The sequence below is a fragment of the Giraffa tippelskirchi genome, chromosome 4, assembly GCF_054371585.1.
Source record: "Giraffa tippelskirchi isolate mGirTip1 chromosome 4, T2T-mGirTip1v1.2.pri, whole genome shotgun sequence".
Taxonomy (NCBI): Eukaryota; Metazoa; Chordata; class Mammalia; order Artiodactyla; family Giraffidae; genus Giraffa; species Giraffa tippelskirchi.
The window spans coordinates 91,130,611-91,150,283 of record NC_137278.1 but is presented as its reverse complement, the minus strand read 5'-3'; the positions used below and the strand labels follow the sequence as shown (position 1 = coordinate 91,150,283).

General features: G+C 44.5%; 1 protein-coding gene across 7 annotated transcripts in view; it reads left to right on the top strand.

Annotated features, from left to right (window-relative positions):
- Positions 1–19,064, top strand: part of SLC4A5 (solute carrier family 4 member 5) — a 125,840-nt gene extending 106,776 nt beyond the window's left edge. For 3 of the 7 annotated variants that reach the window (XM_081595765.1, XM_081595763.1, XM_081595764.1), the window contains 8 exons: positions 463–641; positions 1,905–1,977; positions 9,340–9,408; positions 9,873–10,046; positions 12,157–12,309; positions 13,970–14,054; positions 15,114–15,181; positions 17,131–19,064. In XM_081595765.1, the coding sequence (XP_081451891.1) occupies positions 463–641; positions 1,905–1,977; positions 9,340–9,408; positions 9,873–10,046; positions 12,157–12,309; positions 13,970–14,054; positions 15,114–15,148 (768 nt within the window). In that variant the 3' untranslated portion in view covers positions 15,149–15,181; positions 17,131–19,064. Of the gene's footprint in view, positions 1–462; positions 642–1,904; positions 1,978–9,339; positions 9,409–9,872; positions 10,047–12,156; positions 13,710–13,969; positions 14,055–15,113; positions 15,182–17,130 lie in introns of those variants that run through there. The other 4 variants (XR_014083521.1, XR_014083522.1, XM_081595762.1 and 1 more) reach the window with 3 other exon arrangements.
- The last annotated feature ends 609 nt before the right edge of the window (positions 19,065–19,673 follow it).

Genomic DNA, 19,673 nt, shown 5'->3' with positions numbered 1-19,673 from the left:
AGAGGAGCATTCTTCACCTTCCTGGCCCCTCCAACTCCTCTCCCTGCCTCTGGGTCTGAGGAGACTCCAGCTGTCCTCTCCCCCATCCCAATCTGGCCCACTCTAGGCCTGGGCTAGACATGCCCCATTTGGGGCCTCTCAGGGAATTGTAGAGATATTGCACTGCTGGGTAGAAGACCCTGCTTCCCAAGGACCCAAACCCAGGGCCTCTCCAAGCCTGAACACCTCTCTCCTCTCTGACCTGCATCAGTTCCCTGGTTCACCAAACTCTGGGGTTGGTAAGGCCTGACCACCTTAGGGTGGCAGTCCTTGCAGCGTACTATCTAGAATGCTGAGGAGAGCCCTCAAAACATCTTCCACAAAATGGCTGCTTTGGGAGAGTTCTGTCTCTCCCACCCCACCCCAACTGGTGGCTGGGAACAGGCTCCCTAGACAGCTTCCTCCCTCCCACTGCCTCTGCAGAAGGCGGCTGGCTACCATCTGGACCTGTTCTGGGTGGGCATCCTCATGGCTCTCTGCTCCTTCATGGGGCTCCCCTGGTACGTGGCTGCCACGGTCATCTCCATTGCCCACATCGACAGCCTCAAGATGGAGACAGAGACCAGCGCCCCTGGGGAGCAGCCCCAGTTCCTGGGGGTCAGGTAGGTGAAGGTCAGGGCCTGGGGACCACCTGAGCAGGAGTTGGGGTCAGTCTTGGGGAGGAAAAGTTGGTTTTTCTTACCATCGAGGTATTTGGGTGAATAGGGCCCCTTCTCTAACAATCTAGGAACCACAGAGATAGGAGTTATATCTCTGAAGGGAGGGAAGAGGAAGACAAAACTTCAGTTGTAGTGGCATTTTTTTCTTAACATTACCAGCAGTATACCCCAGCCCCTTCACACATTCTCACTTCTTACCTATATAGGCCACTCAAGGGTTCCCACAGAGCACCTCCTGACCTGATTTTTGTCCCCTCTTTAAGACTCCCTGCCATGCCATCCCTCAAACCCCCCAAATCAGGGTTCACATCTTGCTCAATCTCATTCCTCCAGAAAGCCTTTCCAGGACCACTTCTACCCTTGGGCTGTGGCCCATGGCCTGTCACTTCCATTCCTTCCCTTGCCCCTTCGCTCATGCCCAAGTCAGGTCCCTGACCTGTTTCAGGCAGGGAAGTGCATCTTCCACCCCTCAGGAGCTCTGGGGTGAGCCCACATCAGACACTGATGTTCTCATACATGGCTGTCCTAAGAACTTCTCCCCATGGCCTGAGAATACCTGGGCCACCCAGCAGGTTGCAAGCGAGGTTCCTAGGGTCAGGGCAGTGTCCTCTCCTGGATCCCCAAGCCCCAGATGGCTGGGCCTGAGCAGTCTGCCACAAGCTCCCTCCAGGCTTGTGCCTGGGTCTGAGCACTCCAGAAAACACACCTGCCCTCCAGCCCCCATACCTGCGCTGCCAGTAGCCTGGCCCCTTCCCCCTAAATCCTCCTCAGTCATGTCCCACAGACGTGAGGTCCTACCACAGTCGAAAGGCAAGGATAATGAGCACTTCATCTCCCACTTCATCCTCACTACAACCCCTCAGGTGGGCGCCATTAAGTACACGCTCCTGATGCTGAAGACGTTTAGGGCCTTGCCTGATGCCACATGGCTAGTAAGTGGCAGAGCCAACATTCAACCCAAGTTGGTCTGGCTCAAGCACCCCCTGAATAGCCTCCTGAAGGCGCCTACAAATGCTCTCATTTCAGTCAAATGCACTCTCTACACATGTGCTGGGCAGCGTGTCCTCAGGCCACTGGTTTACTCTCTGGAATGGGAGAGCAAGGCAGAGCCCAGGGCCTTGGACACAACCTTCAAGTGCCCACAGAAGGCTGGAATGTCATGGAAAGTCTCCCAGCCCACCCTGACCATGTGCTCTTCTCTGCCAGGGAACAGAGAGTGACTGGCACCATCGTCTTCATCCTGACAGGGATCTCTGTCTTCCTGGCTCCCATCCTGCAGGTGAGGCTCTGCACCCTCTGCTAGGGCCCTGTCCATCTGAGAAGGCACTGGCCTGATGGTTCAGAGCAGGGAACAGGCTCTCCACATGGCCCCTAAGAGGCCAAAGATATCCCATCATCACTACTGTTTTCTGTAATCTTGCATCCTTTACTATCTCTGTTCCCTGGACTTCCCTGGTGGCTCAGATGGTAAAGCGTCTGCCTACAATGTGGGAGACCTGGGTTCGATCCCTGGGTCAGGAAGACCCCCTGGAGAAAGAAATGGTAACCCACTCCAGTACTCTTGCCTGGAAAATCCCATGGACAGAGGAGCCTAGTAGGCTGCAATCCATGCGGTTGCAAAGAGTCGGACACGACTGAGCAACCACTTTTACTTATCAGCACCAGGCCATCCTCATTGCTCTTTCTTATCCCTCCCAGGGTCCACCCTCACCTTTCTGGAGGACACTTCCTTCAGAAAGTTCTGCCAAGTTCCATCTTTGCTTAAATCAGTAGCTTCTCAAGTTGGTTTTTCCTATTTTGTGGGTTTTGGCCTCTTTGTTCACATGTTTTCTGAAGTTCAAAACTTGCAGGGGGAGGCTTCTGTCACTGCTCTTGGGGCCTGTTTTCTGCTCCTCTGTCTTGCATGTCTTGGGCACATAAGTGACTTTTTCCTCATACTATAGCTTCAAATAGTCCCTTTAGATCAGCTGGAAGAGGTGATAGCGATGGGGAGTATATTTGGAGCATGTATCTCCCAGAATGGCTCATTCAGGGGTGAGCTTGTGAAAAAAAAAAAAAGACTAAAGAACCATGATGTTAATTGATTTATGATGGAAAAAATTTCTGGCTTGAGAACTGGTGCTGAACACAACCAAACAGTATTAAGGTTGAGTAATTTTTTTAAGGGATGTTTCCATTTTGCATACGACAGGGGAGAGAGGGACATTTTGTTAATTTAAAAGAGTATTTTAAATGGTCAGGGAATATTTGCTTTTACAGAGAGACTTCCAAAGAACCATTCTGCCTGTCAATCCCAATATTGTCTAACAGCTGAGTGTGTGTGTTAAAAAAGCTCCAACAGGCACGTTAGGAGCCAAAAGTTCCTACAAACACTGCAGATGCAGTGTCTGCCTCCCTGTGAGAGAGGCCTGCTGCCCCAGCTGTTGAGTGTTCAGCTATTTAGTCATTTCTCACAAGCTCTTGTTTGTATTTGAATGGAACATAAACCAATTAGAAAATTCCACTCATTTCCCTCCTTTCGTTCCATTTGCGTTTTAATCAGTTATCTTATGGACACATTATATTTTGAGTATAAATCTTCTAGGGTTTTGTACTCATGTTTGCTGTGGGCTGTGCTTAGTCTCTCAGTCGTGTCTGACTCTTTGTGACCCCACAGACTGTAGCCCTCCAGGCTTCTCTGCCCATGGGGATTCTCCAGGCCAGAATACTGGAGTGGGTTGCCATGCCCTCCTCCAGGGGATCTTCCTGACCCAGGGATCCAACCCAGGTCTCCCACACGCAGGCGGATCCTTTACTGTCTGAGCCACCAGGGAAGCCCTGATTTTAGTAAATTTTTGTTTTTGCATTAATATTGTCTATCTTATTAATATAAATATCAACAGCATGCCCAGGAAATATACTTAAAGTAATTGGGATGAAAATAGTTCTGTGCATAAGATTGCCAAAGCCTTTGATGGTCATACTTCAAACGATGTGTAGCCTCATTGCTCGTTCTTTGGTAATATATAGTTTTCTATTGTAAGCAGTAATGGAAACTCCTTTCTGCTGCAATTTTCCACACAAAAAGCTTGTGGACTGTATTTCTTTATTAATTTATGCATCTTATAAAAACAAATGAGAGGACTTCCCTGGTGGTCCAGTGGCTAAGACTCTGGGCTCCCAGTGCAAGGGGCCCAGATTCAATCCTTGGTCAGGCAACTAGATCCCACACATGCCACAACTAAGACCCAGCACAAATAAATACATATTTTTTTAAAATGAAGAACATTCCATTGTGTGTGTATATATATATATATATATATATATATATACACACACCACAATTTCTGTATCCATTCATCTGTCAGTGGACCTCCAGGCTGTTTCCATGTCCTAGCTATTGCCAAAAGTGCTGCAACAAACACTGGGGTACACGCTTCTCTTTCAGTTATAGTTTTCTCAGTAGTGGGATTTCTGGGTCATATGGTAGTTCTTTTCCTTGTTTTTTAAGGAATCTCCATTACTATTCTCCATAGTGGTTCTATCAGTTTATATTCCCACCAACAGTGCAAGAGGATTCCCTTTTCTCCACATCGTCTCCAGCATTTATTGTTTGTGGTACATATATACAATGTATATTACTCAGCTTCAAAAAAAAGAATGCATTTGTCAGTCCTAATAAGGTGGATGAACCTAGAGCCTATTGTACAGAGTGAAGTCAAAAAGAGAAAGACAAACATTGTATATTAACTCATGTGTATGGAATCTAGAAAGATGGCACTGATGAACCTGTTTGCAGGGCAGCAGGGGAGATGCAGACATAGAGAACAGACTTGTGGACACAGTGGGGGAGGGAGAAGGTGGGACGAATTGAGACGGTAGCATGAAAACGTGTACATTACCATGTGTGGAATGAATAGATAGCCAGTGGGAATTTGCTGTGTGACACAGGAAGCTCAACCCAGTGCTCTGTGCCAGCCTAGAGGAGTGGGATGGGGTGGGAGATGGGAGGGAGTTTCACGAGGGAGGGGATGTATGTATGCCTGTAGCTGATTCATGTTGATATATGGCAGAAGCCAGCACAATATTGTAAAGCAAACATCTTGCAATAAAAAAAAATTAATAAATAAAATTTCAGCCCTAGGGGGAAAAAAATGAGAAAATTCCCTGGCAGTCCAGTGGTTAGGACCCGCACTTTCATTGCTGTGGCCTGGGTTCGATCCCTGGTTGGAGAGCTAAGATCTCACAAGCCATGCAGTGCAGCAAAAAGAAGAGAAAAACAGGCTTTATAAACAAGGGAAGATGCCATCAATGGGGAAATGTTCATTATTGCTTTAGCTGTCATGAAAAAGTTTTTATGGGGTTTTTTATAGCTCCAAATGCTCTGATACTGTCGTTGCATTCTATCACAAAAGGATTTGAAAAATCTGGCTGCCACTCTTTTACAATGAGTGGAAAAATATATATAATCATTTTATTTAACCATTTTATTTAATCTTTTTGACACATTTTATAACAGGAAAGACATCTAAAGTCTTATTGACTGTAAGATTTAAGATTTAATTATATCAAGGTATATATCAAGGATTTCAAAATTGTTAGATGATTAAAGCATTGTCACTAGTTTGTTGTTGTTGTTCAGTCGCTAAGTTGTGTCCAACTCTTGTGACCCCAAGGACTGTAGCCTCCCAGGCTCCTCTGTCTATGAGTTCCCAGGCAAGAATACTGGAGTGGGTTGCCATTTCCTTCTCCAGGGCATCTTCCTGACTCAGGGATCGAACCCACATCTCATGCAATGCAGGTGGATTCTTTACCACTGAGCCACCAGGGAAGCCACTAGTTGACACCAGTGCTAAACATGAGATTGATTTTAGGTAGAGACATTTAGTATAGCCAGTTCAAGAAAAATACAATTTTAAAACAGATTTGAGTTACTAGATATAATCCCAGAATTTATTTCCAATCAAGAAAATTTTCCATGAAGCTTGTTTAAGTGTTTGCAACTAGTTTTCCTAGTTCTATCAACATAGGCAGGTACTAGACTCATTGAGAACTTACACTAGAGAACTATTTACCCAAGACCATGCTTTAGTTGAAAATTTTAGTTTTTATTTATGTAGCCAAAAGAGAAGATGCTACAGATTTAGAGGGTGCAAGTTAGATCCTAGTTATTAGTGTTTTTATTGTTATTTTTGTTTCTGTATCATTTATTAACTTCACCTATTTCTGTACCAAATTCCTCCAGTAGAGTTCTGTTCTAGGACTTCTCAAACTTTCACGTGTATTAAAAATCATCTGGAAATTTTGTTAAATGAAGATACTGACTCAATAGGTGTGTGGGGGGCCCCAAATTCTGCACTTTAAACAAACTCACCAATGGTACCAAATCATGCTAGTCCAAAGATCACACTTTGAGCAGCAAGGAACAAAACCACCTCCTACCCATCTCTCTGAAGCAATGAACGGCTAGACTGACATTAGATACAGTGATGTTTGTTAGAGGATCAGTGATAATCTTCAGTCCTTCCATCACCAGTTTGCAAATATTTGGTTATCTTGCCAAACAGGGGCACTGGGGGATGAAGTGGATGTGTATCTGATGGGCAGCATAAATATCTTACATACTCAGTTCTGCAGATTCTCAGTTTATTCCAAGCCCCAAAGGGTTTTTCTTGTTTTACTTTTTTGTTTGCAACTCACCACAGCTTGTCAGGATTGTGAATTTCTGCATTCTGCCTCAGAGGAACTCCTGATCATATCAGAAGCTTCCCCTTTGGTCCCCATATTGTTCTCACAGTCTCAACCTCAAATTATATAGAAAGGCCTTATGTTTCTAGGACTGTGATTGTTGTTCTTTGCTTTAACAAGTGGTATAAAGCTGACACTAGAGGCACCTTTTTGCCATTTTACTCTGTCATTAATATTTGAGAAGAGCCCCTCCCTGGAGATCCAAGAAAGATTTGCACCAATTAATCTAGAATTCTACATCACAGCCCCATCACTGGTCAGAGTGTTATGTCACAGGCCTTTCGGACTTTCTGAGAAAGCTCTTTCAGCCTGCAAATGACAGATGTTCTTCAGTTGCTAAGTGGTGTTTGACTCTTTGCAATCCCATGGACTGCAGAACACCAGGCTTCCCTGTCCTTCACTATCTTCTGGAGTTTGCTCAATATTATGTCCATTGAGTCAGTGATGCTATCTTACCATCTCATTCTCTGCCACCCTCTTCTCTTCTTGCCTTCAGTCTTTCCCAGCATCAGGGTCTTTTCTAATGAGTCAGTTCTTCACATCAGGTGGCCAAAGTTTTAGAGCTTCAGCTTCAGCATCAGTCCTTCCAATGAATATTCAGGATTGATTTCCCTTAGGATTGACTGGTTGGGTCTCCTTACAGTCCAACGGACTCTCAAGAGTCTTCTCCAGCACCACAATTTGAAATCATCAGTTCTTTGGTGCTCAGCCTTATTTATGGTCCAGCTCTCATATCTGTACATGACTACTGGAAGAAACCGTAAGTTTGACTATATGGACCTTTCTCAGCAAAGTGATGTCTTTGCTTTTTAATAACGCAAATGACAAGACTGGAGACAATTCCCTAGGCTTGATAATGAGGTGATGATAATCAATTACTGTTAACTGCAAACTAAGACAGTCCAGTTCTTCTGTTTGATGTGGTTTTCACACGCGTTAGAGTGAAACAGAAGTTTTAAGCCATATTAAATTTGTGTCAGACTGTCCTGGTGGTCCATTGGTTAAGAATCTCCCTGCCAATACAGGGGACATGGGTTCAATCCCCAGTCCCAGGAAGATTCCACAAGCTGTGGGGCAACTAAGCCCATGTGCCGCAGCTATTGAAAATGTGCTGTACAACAAGAGAAGCCACTCCAGTGAGAAGCCTGCAGACTGCCACCAGAAAGGAGCCCCACTGTCCTCAACTAGCGAAAGCCCACACGCAGAACTAAGACCCAGTGCAGCCAAAAATAAATAAATTCAATTTTAAAAGATTTGTGTTGTTACAGATTATAGCTTAATCTTTCACTTAGGATTTCATTTCTCTCTTAATTGCTCCCACACTTTGAGGCTGATTAGGCCAGATTTTTTTCAGACTATTTTCCATTATAAGTTATTACAAAATATTGAATATTGTTCCCTGTGTTGAACTATAAATCCTTGTTGTTTATCTGTTGTAAATACAGTAGTGTGTATCTGTTAATCTCATACTCTAGTTTATTCCTCCCACTCCCTTTCCCCTTTGGTAACTGTAAGTTTCTTTTCTTTGTCCGTGAGCCCGTTTCTGTTTTATACAGATTCATTTGTATTATTTTTTAGATTCCACGTGTAAGTGATGTCATATAATTGTCTTTGTCTGACTTGGTATGATATTCTCTAGGTCCATCCATGTTGTGCAAATGGGAATATTTCATTTTTTATGGCTGTGTAATAGGATAATATTCCATTGTATGTATGTATGATGTATGCATATCTGTAGATATATAGAAATATACACTCCACATTTATTAAACTAATCGTCTGTTGATGAGTTGAAATTTTTACCTTATTTAATACGGCAAAAACCTCATAAGTCATATACAAATGGAATGATGTCATGGATCCATGTTTCCTTTCTTTAAGTTCAAATGTCGTAATGTTTATAGTATGTGGGTCCAAATGATGCTGCTGCTGCTGCTGCTAAGTCGCTTCAGTCGTGTCCGACTCTGTGCGACCCCATAGACGGCAGCCCACCAGGCTCCGCCGTCGTGTTTAAAAAATGAAGACAGCCTAACTTATTTTAAGTGAGAGGTTGTTGATCTGTCTGGATTTGCCAGCATTCTTAAATGGACTCCTAAAAGTTGTATATAGTACTGTGTGTTCCTGCAAGTGTTTAGCACAGCAGCCTTGGGAGGGAGCGCAGCGGCCTTGTGCAGGTAAAGGGAAGGAGAAACGAAGGAAAGACTCAGCTTAGACGGTGGAGACGTACCTCAGAAGTCTTCTAAAGAGTCACAGTGCCCACTGTAGACCAGTATGAGGGATATGATCCCATGTTTGAAAAAGCGAACTACTGGAGAGCATGATGGGAAGGACAGCTACCCATGAAACCATCAGCAGTTGGTTGTCGCCCAGTGGTGGTTACTTCATACACTCTGTTCTGCTTCTTTTTTACCTGATTGTATATGTTGCATGAGTTTTGTTCCTCAGCCGGTACCCCCCACTAGTAGGTAAGTTCATCAAGGGTCGCCAGCCCCCTGCAAGCCGAGCAGTGCAGTTTAGGGGGGCCCTTAGAGGGGGCTGGAGGTGGAAAGGGGCTGGCAGGAACGAGCAGTCTGTAGAGATTTGCTGTGTTCCAGAAGGTTAATCTTCAGCCAGGCTACACGGCTTCTATAGGGCATAAAGATGGGGGGGGGCTGGGCGAGCAGCTGTTCACTGGGCTAGAGAAGGGGCAGCAGAGCCCCAGAGACCATCTCCTTCCCCACAGACACTCTGGCTCCAGATGAGCTCATAGACGCTTCTTTCCTCCAAAATTCCAGCTCTTTCAACACTTGGGGAAAGCCGAGGCTGACCAGGCTGCCTCCGTGACTTGGCAGACACTGCCATCCTGAACAGAGTGGCCAGCAGCCTGCTCTGGACGCGGCCCAGTCCAGAGCTCTGCTTCCCCCTCTCGTTTCAGTACATCCCTTTGCCGGTGCTGTATGGAGTTTTCCTCTACATGGGTGTGGCCTCCCTGAATGGCATCCAGGTAAGGACCCTTAGGTCCTTAGGTCCTCATTTTACAGATGAAGAAACTGAGGTTCAGAACTCAAAACCCAGATCACGCTGATTCCTATGAGCATTTCACTACCCCTCTCTCTTCTCTAAGGCAAGCTGCACAAAGAAAACATTTCCTTTTGCTATTTACCATGATATACCAGGTGTCTTGGATAGCTTGTGTTGCTTTTAAGTTGCATTTTCCTTGAAAGTGGACAGTGTTTACTGGGGCCAGCACCAGGGCTGTACCCCTCACCAAGAGCTCAGCACTCCCCCCATAAAATCTCATTATACCTCCTCCTAGCCCTCCATTCCCCCTCCTTTGCATCCTTGAGACCTGACCGGGGGCTCCCCTCAATGAGACCCTGCTGCGGCACCCATTCTACCAGACCCAAGCCCCCAGCAGGGCCAGCAGGGTCCCCATGGCCTGGCTGAGACTCACACTGTCCTCACCAGTTCTGGGATCGCTGCAAACTCTTCCTGATGCCAGCCAAGCACCAGCCAGACCATGCCTTCCTGCGGCACGTGCCCCTGCGCCGGATCCACCTCTTCACCCTGGTGCAGATACTCTGCTTGGCTGTGCTCTGGATCCTCAAGTCCACAATGGCCGCCATCATCTTCCCAGTCATGGTAAGATGGGCACAGGCTTCTCCCTCCTTGCTCTGCAGGTTCAGCCAGGGAAGGTGTCCACGGGGAGACCCACCCTAGTCTCCTCCACAATGGCCGGACTCTCTTGGGGTCACAAAGGCAGGCACAGATCAAGATTCAGGTTGTGACTCCAGGCCAGATGGAGCTGGGGGGTTGGTGGTGGAATGGAGAGGCTTAGAGGGGGCAGAAGTTGTGTGTGGTGGGTGGACACTGCAGTGACAATCCACACACCTGCCTCCACCCAGCTCAGGTCAGGGCAGCTCAGTGAGAATGCAAAAGCCACCCAAACTCCCCTTCTCTGTGGTGTGATGGAGCTAGGCAAATTCAACAAGGAGACTGAGTGCCCCGCTGCCAAAATTCAAACCAAGTGCAGAAGTAAATCTATACTAAGTATAAGTCTAACTTTCAATATAACTGAATTTGAAAAAATGAATGGGGGGATAGGACAGGGAGAGCTACAGTCAGAGATTTAGAACTTCAAAGTTTAATGTCATTAACATGTCATTGTTTGGAGAGGCTGGGGAAGGTACGTGAAAATCTTTGGCTATTCTTGAAATTGTGTGTAAGTTTTAAATTATTCCGGAATTAAAAGTGAAAAGAAGAAAAGCCCACAACACGTTGCATCTGTCCCCATGGGGAGCAGTGGGCTCTGCCCCTGCTGGGGCCTGGGAAATGGAGGGGGTTACTGTGGGCTAATGCTTTGGGGAGGCCCTAGGTGGGCCCCAAAGCCTGAAGGGCTGGATTAGGGGCCAAATTGAGGACACAGAGTAGATCAGAAATATCCTGGGAGGGCTCTGAGTCAGTGCTTCTTGACCCTGGCTGCTCATAAGAGTCACTTGGGAGGTTTATAAAAGTACATGTGGGCCTCACCCACAGATCGATTAAGACAGAATCTTAGAAAAACCCAGGCATTGGTGTTTGTAATAAGTTTACAGGTAAGCATAAATCTGCATCCAAGGTTGAAAACCACCACTCCAGGGAATGTGAAATGGATCCTCTCCAACAGTGGGGAGTTCAGGGCTGATGAAGGGCAGGAACTAAGTGCTGTTTCATTTAGTTGTCACTGGCCCTAAAGAATTACTAGTAAATCCATTTTATAGACTGGAACCCTGAAGACATACAACCAGGAAGGACTAGAGCCAAGATTCATACCTCCCCCCACATTGATGTTTTTTAATTTACATGAAGTAAAATTCACTCTGCCATTCTATGAGTTTTGATAAATCAGAGTAGTGATTCCACCGCCATAGTCATGAAACAGAACAGTTCTATCACCTCTAAAATTCTGCGTTGTCCCTGTGAGAACAGCCCTTCTTCCCACCTTTGCCTCTAGCAACCATGATCTGTTTTCAGAGTCAGGATTTTTGAAAATCAGGTCTGTCCAACTCCCCAGCTCTGCTTGCTCCCAAAACACAGGATCCAGTGTTAAATCTGGCTGGCTGCTTTTCTCCCTGATGTCATTTAATGGCCAGTTCTTGGTGGTGAGAGGACAATATTCAAAAGTAGCTACTTGGACCCACTGCATTTATTAAAAGATCAGTGTTTAATCTTCTCCAAAGAACACATGTCTTGCCTTTAATTTGTTTATTCTGAAAAAAAAAAAAAAACTTTCTAGACTTTCCTTTAAATATGGCAGCATCCAGGTTCTGTTAGCAGAGAGATTGGCAGCTCTTAGAAATGGGGACATAGGCATAGTTGATCTCAAAGTCTAATTCCTGAATCTGCAGCATCAACATCTCCGCCAGGAGATGCATCATCTTGTTAGAGATGCAAATCTGTGTGTTAACTGTCTGCCAAGTGATTTGATGCAAGTTCAAGTTTGAGAACCACTAATTTAAAGAATAACTAGTTCTCTACCCATGGTCGCCACCTGGCTTCCCACCTCAGCTGTCACAGGCTCAATCCCTCAACTGAGGAAAGGCCAGATGAAAAGAACCAAGACAGGTGGGAGGGGAACCATTGTTTGGGGAAGTTTTGAGAAGGTTCCAAAGATACCAGCAAAAGTCCCTGAACATAGCTGACTGAGGGAGAAAAAAAATATGCCAGAGTTTGGGGCCTTGAACCCATGGTTTTCTCTGAACTCTCCCCACAGATCCTGGGTCTTATCATTGTTCGAAGGCTTCTGGACCTCATCTTTTCCCAGCATGACCTGGCCTGGATTGACAACATCCTCCCAGAGAAGGAGAAAAAGGAGGCGGATAAGAAGAAGAGAAGGAAAGGGGCCCACGAGGACAGTGACGAGGAGGTGGGGAGGATGTGAGGCCTCGGCTGACGGGAGGGATCAAGACCCTCCCTCCACCTCTGCCATGGCCAGGGAGGGGTGGCTTCTCAGGCAGCCAGGAGTGACTGCCCAGCCTTGGTCTGGTGTGCTGAGATCATGTCTGCTTACATGAATACCATTAGCGTAGGCCAGAATGTATGAGCCCCCTTACCCAGGGAAAAGGTTGGCCAGGCCTACTGTCTCCAATTCCTGTGGGCCCCTGGGCTCATTGTAACAGCAGTACAGGCCCCAGAGGGGACAGAGCGGAAGACTCGGCTCCATCATGGACAAGGTTATGAGGACTGACCTCCAAAGAACAGAGCAGGCCTGGGGGGAGGGTTCTAATGGGGACTCATTAGTAGACTGGACTCCTGGGCAAGTGGGAAGACTGGGGCCGAGTCTTGCTTGGGGCTGTCCCTAGGGTCCTGGGGAGGGAGGTAGGGGAAGAGGCACATGTCCTCACTGAAAGAATGACCTGTTCCCCAGATGTCTGGGACCTCTCAGTTGCCCCATCAGCCCCTCCTTTCTCCCATGTTCCTCCCCATCTCACCTTAAAACACTCAGGGAGTCAACAGACAAGAAGCCAGTCCTGAATTTATAGTAAATCACAAAATATTTGGGGATAAGATTGTCTACTTCAAATGTTCATTACAAATGATGAAACTGTCCCCAAAAGGGAAGTGACTCACCCAAGATGGGCATGTCTAGGAGGGAATTAAGAAAACCATTCCCCACTTTGAATCTGATAATTTCCAATACACTAAGCTGCCCATGCCATTCCTAGTACCATGTCTGGCTCCCATTCTCCCAGTCTGATCCAAATCCATATCCCTGCCTCCACCATGAACTAGTCTAGCAATCTTGCCTTTTGCAGATCAAAGTTGCTCATAGGCAAGCCCTTGCTGACTGACTGGTGACGATCAAACCATCTTCTGATGATAGTGATAGGCCCAAACTCCCCTGGTCCTTAATTACTGTCCTCTTCCAGGAAGGTAAGAGGCCCATAATCCCTGTTCATATGTTTTTCATTGATTTTTTTTTCCCCCCACAAAGGGCTGTGCTGCACGGCTTACAGGGTCTTAGCTCCCCGACCAGGGAATTGAACCCAGGTCACAGAAGTGAAAGCCCAGAATCCTAACCTCTAGGCCACCAGGGAACTCCCCTGTGTGAATGAGTTAGATGATTTGAAAGTTAGGTTCTGCAAACAAAGAAACCGAGAGTCTAAGTGCCTTTTAAAGACAAATATTCTTTCATTGATTCATTCAATAAATATTTGAGTGTCTACCACATGCGAGGAACTATTTCAGGGGTGGGGAAAAGCATTTCTGGATTATATATTCTAAGGAAAAATGGGATCCAGTTTACATAAATTCATTTTACACACATCTTCATAGTTGGTGTGAAGTTTACTCCCAAATGACTTATCATGATAGTTGAAGCAGTTCTAATGAGTAACACTCCTGCAAGAGGAGTGTCCTTTCCAGTGTCCTCAGGGCCCCCGGGTATGTGCATACCCACCATCTGTCTGGATGTGAAGAGGATGGTGATTTGCACATTATGGATGCATGTATTTTCCATCCTGGCAAGAAAGCCAACACTGTTGTATTGGTGGTGTTTATCAGCTCTTCCCACTGTTTCTCTCCAGCCCCAGTTCCCTCCTCCCTCAGTTATAAAGATCCCCATGGAAAGTGTCCAATCAGATCCCCAAAACGGTATCCACTGCATTAACAGTAAGTAAAACACATGGTGTCTCTCCCTTCCTACTTACTATTAACCCTCCACCTCTTAAGGAATTTTCATTTTTAACTCAGATTTATTGGTCTTAGGACTCCTGTGCTAGGCAGAGTTCAAAGAGAACTGGGACTCCAACCATATGAAGCCCCAGATCAGACTATATAGATTTCCGTGACCAATCTTCACTTTAGTGTGGGCAAACCCCCTCTTTCCTTCCTTACCCCCTGTACCCCCAGCTGCCCATGGCACCAGCTTGCCCCCTCTTGCATTGTTTCAGACTGCACTAATCCAATCATGACCTGTTGAGCCTCACACATTTGCCCATGATTGTTGAAATGATTACAAGCTCAAATCCCAGCTGAGCTGTTCCCTTTAGGAGAGTAAGTAGCATCACACTGGGATTATAAATTAGTCAAGGTCCTAGGGTTTGGTCCCTGAGATTCTGTATGAGTCACAAGCACCTTCCACATGTTGAAAGGGAACCTGCCCAGGAAGGATCAGATGTGGCTTATGAAGAACCTGGGGGATTTTATTGCTGTCTTTACCCACTCCCAGCCTCAATTTCCTATCAGTGGACAGTCCTGTCATCAAGACAACATAGTCTATCCTGGGAGTAGTCTGAAAGATCCCAACATGAGTCCTGACCCTGGTGCTCCTAAGGGCTTGCCACTTTCCCCAAAGACCCATTTTAGGTATCCTGCCAGCCCCCACAAGGGCCTTCCAACAAAGGGGCTTCCCATTATATTCTCCCACAGAAGTACTTCTTCTTTTTGCATTTCCCGTTTTCCTCCTCCTTTCCTCTTTGTATACTTCTGTCACCCTTCCTTGTTTTCCCCGGCCCTTGCCATGCCTCCCGCCTGCCTCCAGGTGAAGGAATAACTGAAGCAGAAGCCACCCACCTCTGAGGTCCCTGTATCCGTCTTGGGTAGCACTGGCCATGGGGTTGGAGAATAGAAAGGAGAAGAAATGGGTGAGGGAAGCGCTGGAGAAAGAGAGCATTCTCCAGAATAGTTCTCAAACCTGCTCCACATCTGACACTTTAATTTTCCTGCCAGGACAAAGATCTTCCAGTTGGAGTTACTCACTCTGATTCTTCCTTCAGTGATTCAGAACTTGACCGAAGGTAACAACCATGAGACAGACTCTTTGGGTGTTAGATAACAGAATAAGCAATGGCTTGAACAACAATGATTTCTCAAGCCAGTGTCTCAGTAAAAGGCCTTTGCTGCTCCACCACAGGACACAAAGGCACAGACCTGATTAAGTATCACATAACAAATCTGTCCTCTTGCTGACATAATGTGATGACAACACACAAGGGTATTCAACTTTAGTAAAGGAAATTATTATAAAATATTGAGTAGAATGAAAATTGAAAGTAAATATTGAAAAAAAGACAATAGAAACTAGACAGGATTTAAGTATATATTATTGAAAGCCAGGATAAATGAACTTTAAGGATCAAAACACCAAGCACTTTAATACTCTGTGGAATAAAATAACAGCATGGTTAATTAGCAAAGATGAGAAAAGGTATCAAGGAAAACTAAATATCAATGATCAAGTGGAGATAAAAATAGTCAAAAAAGAATTCAAGGCCTAGTTTCCAGCAACTCCCATGCCAACAATGTGATTCCTTGCTGTTTTAATGAGAAGCCACCCTCAAAAAAGGTGGGACTACTTAATGACTGAATACAAGCAAGGGGATCAAAAATGGAAAAGAGGAATTCAGAGTCAATAGAGTCTGCCTCAGTCATTACTATGGAAGATGGTGAGGGCAGTCCTACTCCTACAGTGTACCCTAAACTGGACAGGAGTCACTCTGTGCTAGATCTAATGGGAAAAGCATGGGCTGTCCCAAGACTAGAGGCAGCTGACTCCAGATGTAGATGGCACTCACCCAGAAGATTGTAAGACACATGGACAAGAGAGTGTAGATCACCCAAGGGATCTTCTGAGTTATAAGTCAAAGCTGTTATCACATTGCCCGGATGAGATTTATCACCAACACAAGCGTTAGACCCAAGGCCACCGTAACCCAGGAGTGTCAAATCCAAATGACATATCTGCCTGCCATCTCATCCCACTTCCTGAGCCAGGGCTCCTATGCCCTTCATGCCACTGATCTTTATAAATAAATGTGTTAGGAGAAAAGCACTCTGTCTATCTTGATTTATTTTCATTTTAAAGTAGCCTATACAAAATTGAATCTCCAATTGCTCCAATTTCAGTTAATGGAGAGAGAATTTGGATCAGGATAGAATATCTCCGAAAACCTGTTAGAGTACACAAAGCATAGGACAAGGTCAAAAATGCAGAAAATTTCATAAATGGTAATGGTACCTCAACTACACTGGTATTTTACTGAATCTATGAAAGTAGATGGAAGCAAAGATGACTAAATAGCAGGATTCCATTCCAGTGACACAAAAAAACTCAGCAACATGATCTAGTTTAGCAGATTAGCATCCATGATCTACCAGGCATGGTGTTTAATCCCTGGGAATAGAGAAAGACAGTCTTATGAACAAAGATATACACTACCATGTGCCAAGAACAACGGAGCAGATGTAAGAGAAAGGACAGGAATCTAAGGGAGGGATCAGCCTTACCCAGACAATCTGGGAACAATAAATAGGAGTCTACTGGATGTACACAGAAAAGGAAAAAAGAGAGAAAAGGCACTGCAGGTACCAAGAAGAGGCCTGAAATACTAGAGAGACACAGGGCAAAGAACAGGGCAAACTGCAAGCAGGAGTTCGAGCAGAGAAGGTTCTTGTCTCGCCAGGCTAAGGAGCATGAATTCTCTCCTTTAAACAATGGGGGACCAGTCAGGTTCATGATCCAGAAGTTCACTTTGGCAACAATGTGGAAAATCGGTTGAAGTAGGGCAAGAGCAGTAACTGTGACAGCTGAAGGCCAAGCAGATAGGATGTTGCTAGTTCTTGTGATGTGTTAAGAGATCAACAGCAAAGACAGAGCTATTTGCCCTAGAACCCTGTTCTGGGAGATAGCATTTAAAAACACCATATCCTAGAAAAATCATTCTTCCCTCCTCTTTTTCTCATTCAGCATCACCCTGCACTTCAAAATCTCCTGTCCAGCCTCACCTGCCTTCAACTACTCACAGAGCCCAGTCTTCATGGTCCCACAGGTGAAGATAGAGATGGAGCCAGAATGTGACTTCACAGACATGGACAGATATGGGAGAGAAGCTGACGGCGAGACCACCCTCTAGAAGGAAGGCGCTTCCCCTAGACAGGGCACAGAGTGAAGGCCTGGTTTAGTCTTCACTGTGAGGGTCTGGGCCAAAACCCTTCACTTTTCAAAGCCTGTTCTTGTATTTACCAAGCAGAGACAGTCATTCTGCTTGATCGATGAAAACTGGAGATCTGTCATGCAAAGCCCTTTCCTTCCCTTTGTACTTATGAAAATAACTAAAGCTTAATGGTACACCTTATTTTAAAATGCAATCCAGCATAGAAATGATAACAATTCTTTTGAAATGAAAAAAAATGCTTGTCTCTCAAAACTGTAGATAAGATAAAGGGGCACTAGTCAGTTTTTATTTAAAACAAATATCAGTTAAGATTTTTTTAATGCTTAGATTTTAAATTATCTAGATGGTCTTAAAAGAACTGTTAAAATACTTGTACTTCAATAGACCAAGGTTGGAAATTTTGTTTTGCATATTAAGAAATGCTAAAAAGGTCCTCTTATCTCTCCATCCCATTCAGTTTTCTACGAAAAGTTTGAACCATCTGCATTCTGGGCCTTGTTCCAGCACGGAAGTGTGGCTGGGGCTTCCCCAGTTTGACAGCTAGTTCTGAAAGTCTGGCTGTGAAAGAACCAACACATTCAAGTGGATGTTTTGAAAACAATTAAGTGAAATCTCAAATCACATGGCAAATGAACCAAATGATCCTTTAAATTAGTATCACTGGTTTTTCAAGCACAGAATCATATTTCTTGATGCATTTGGGTAGCTCTTTCCTGCAAGTTTTCAATGGCCCGATTCCCAAAGTCCAGCTAGCATTCACATGAACACTGCATGTTAGGCAAGGCTAATGTGAAATTCTGGAAGATTATAACTCTGTAATACTAGTCAGACTAGTACTTTAAAGGAATAATTGGAAACAAACTGGGTAGATTAAAACCCATTAATCACAAACCTTGCTTAAGATCAGTCTTTTTATCTTCAATTCACATTTAACAAACACCAGCCATGTTTATTTACCACCTCTGTGTGCCTGATAGCCACAGTGCATCTGACATTTACTCTCTCCAAAACAACTATGGATTTGAATCTTGAGTAAATTACTTTAGTTACAGTTACCAGACTTAACTCAAGATCACAAATGCAGGTGCTTTTTCTTTATTCCTTTCTATTTTTTAAAGGTACAAATGACACTAGATTCATTAACCAACTTGAGTACGGGGATAGCTAATTGCCTTTGATCCCCAGAGCCAGTATAGTGCCTAGTCCATAGAAAGCTCTCAGTGTTTATGAAATTAAATATCAGAAGTCCCTTCTAAGGATACTGCCATGAGGTAAAGCTCTAAACCTTCACCACTTCTACTGAGAGCAGTAGAATTACTTAACTGCTCATTAATCCAGAACCATTGCCTGAGTTTAAGTATAAATTCTTTGTCTTCATCTACACCAATTCTGGGAGAGCTAACAATCTATCTTAACATTGCAGTTTTAAAACCTGGCTGATTTCCAATAGCACTTTGTCCAAACTGTGTTGTAGAAATGGTATGGACTCGGGAATAAATGTGCTTGATTAATCAAACAAGCTGGAAAGCTAAAATGTTGATTTTTTTTGTTGTAAATTGATCACTGTAATTTTTACCTTGTATGTTATTTGCATTTTGTACACATACACAGGAACATTTTAATTTTAATAGCTTTTAACAGGTTGACATATTATTATTTCTTCACACAGGTCATACTTTTTTCCACTTGTAACTACAATTCAATAAAACTTAATCCCATCTGCTTATCTTGCTCCATGTTTAATAATTAAGGTGAGTTAGTAGGTATGACGTACAGACAGGAACTATACCTCACTTACAAAAACATCTCTAGAACTATCACCCCTCTTCATCTCCAGAAAACTATCAAAAGCATAAAGGCAGCAAAGGAACAAGCAGGGGAGAAGGGCGACTCTGCACTGTTCTCCTTCCTCTCTCTGCCTCAAGCTGCCTGGAGCAGGAGCTGCTCCTATCTTTATGAAAGCCAAATACCCAGACCTCGAGCAGAACACACAGGACCTACCTGAGCCACAAATATGCCACAGCAAATACCTTCTAATCTGTGCAATCAAACTAATGTTTTAAACACACACACACAGGAAAAAAATTTACATATATAATGTGGAGGAGGGGGAGATTTGGCAAAACACATCAAGAAGTCCTGTGTAAATTGAACATATGGTTTAAAATACTCAGAACAAGACTAACCACGGAAATGAATCTTGCAGATGAAACTTCTGGCTTGGGATGTACGATCAAAAGGACTAGGCTGGTTTCTCCACAGCTCTTTAAACCAATTTGTTAAAGGCATAGGATTGGATGTTACCAAATATAGGAATATTTAAATTGATTACATC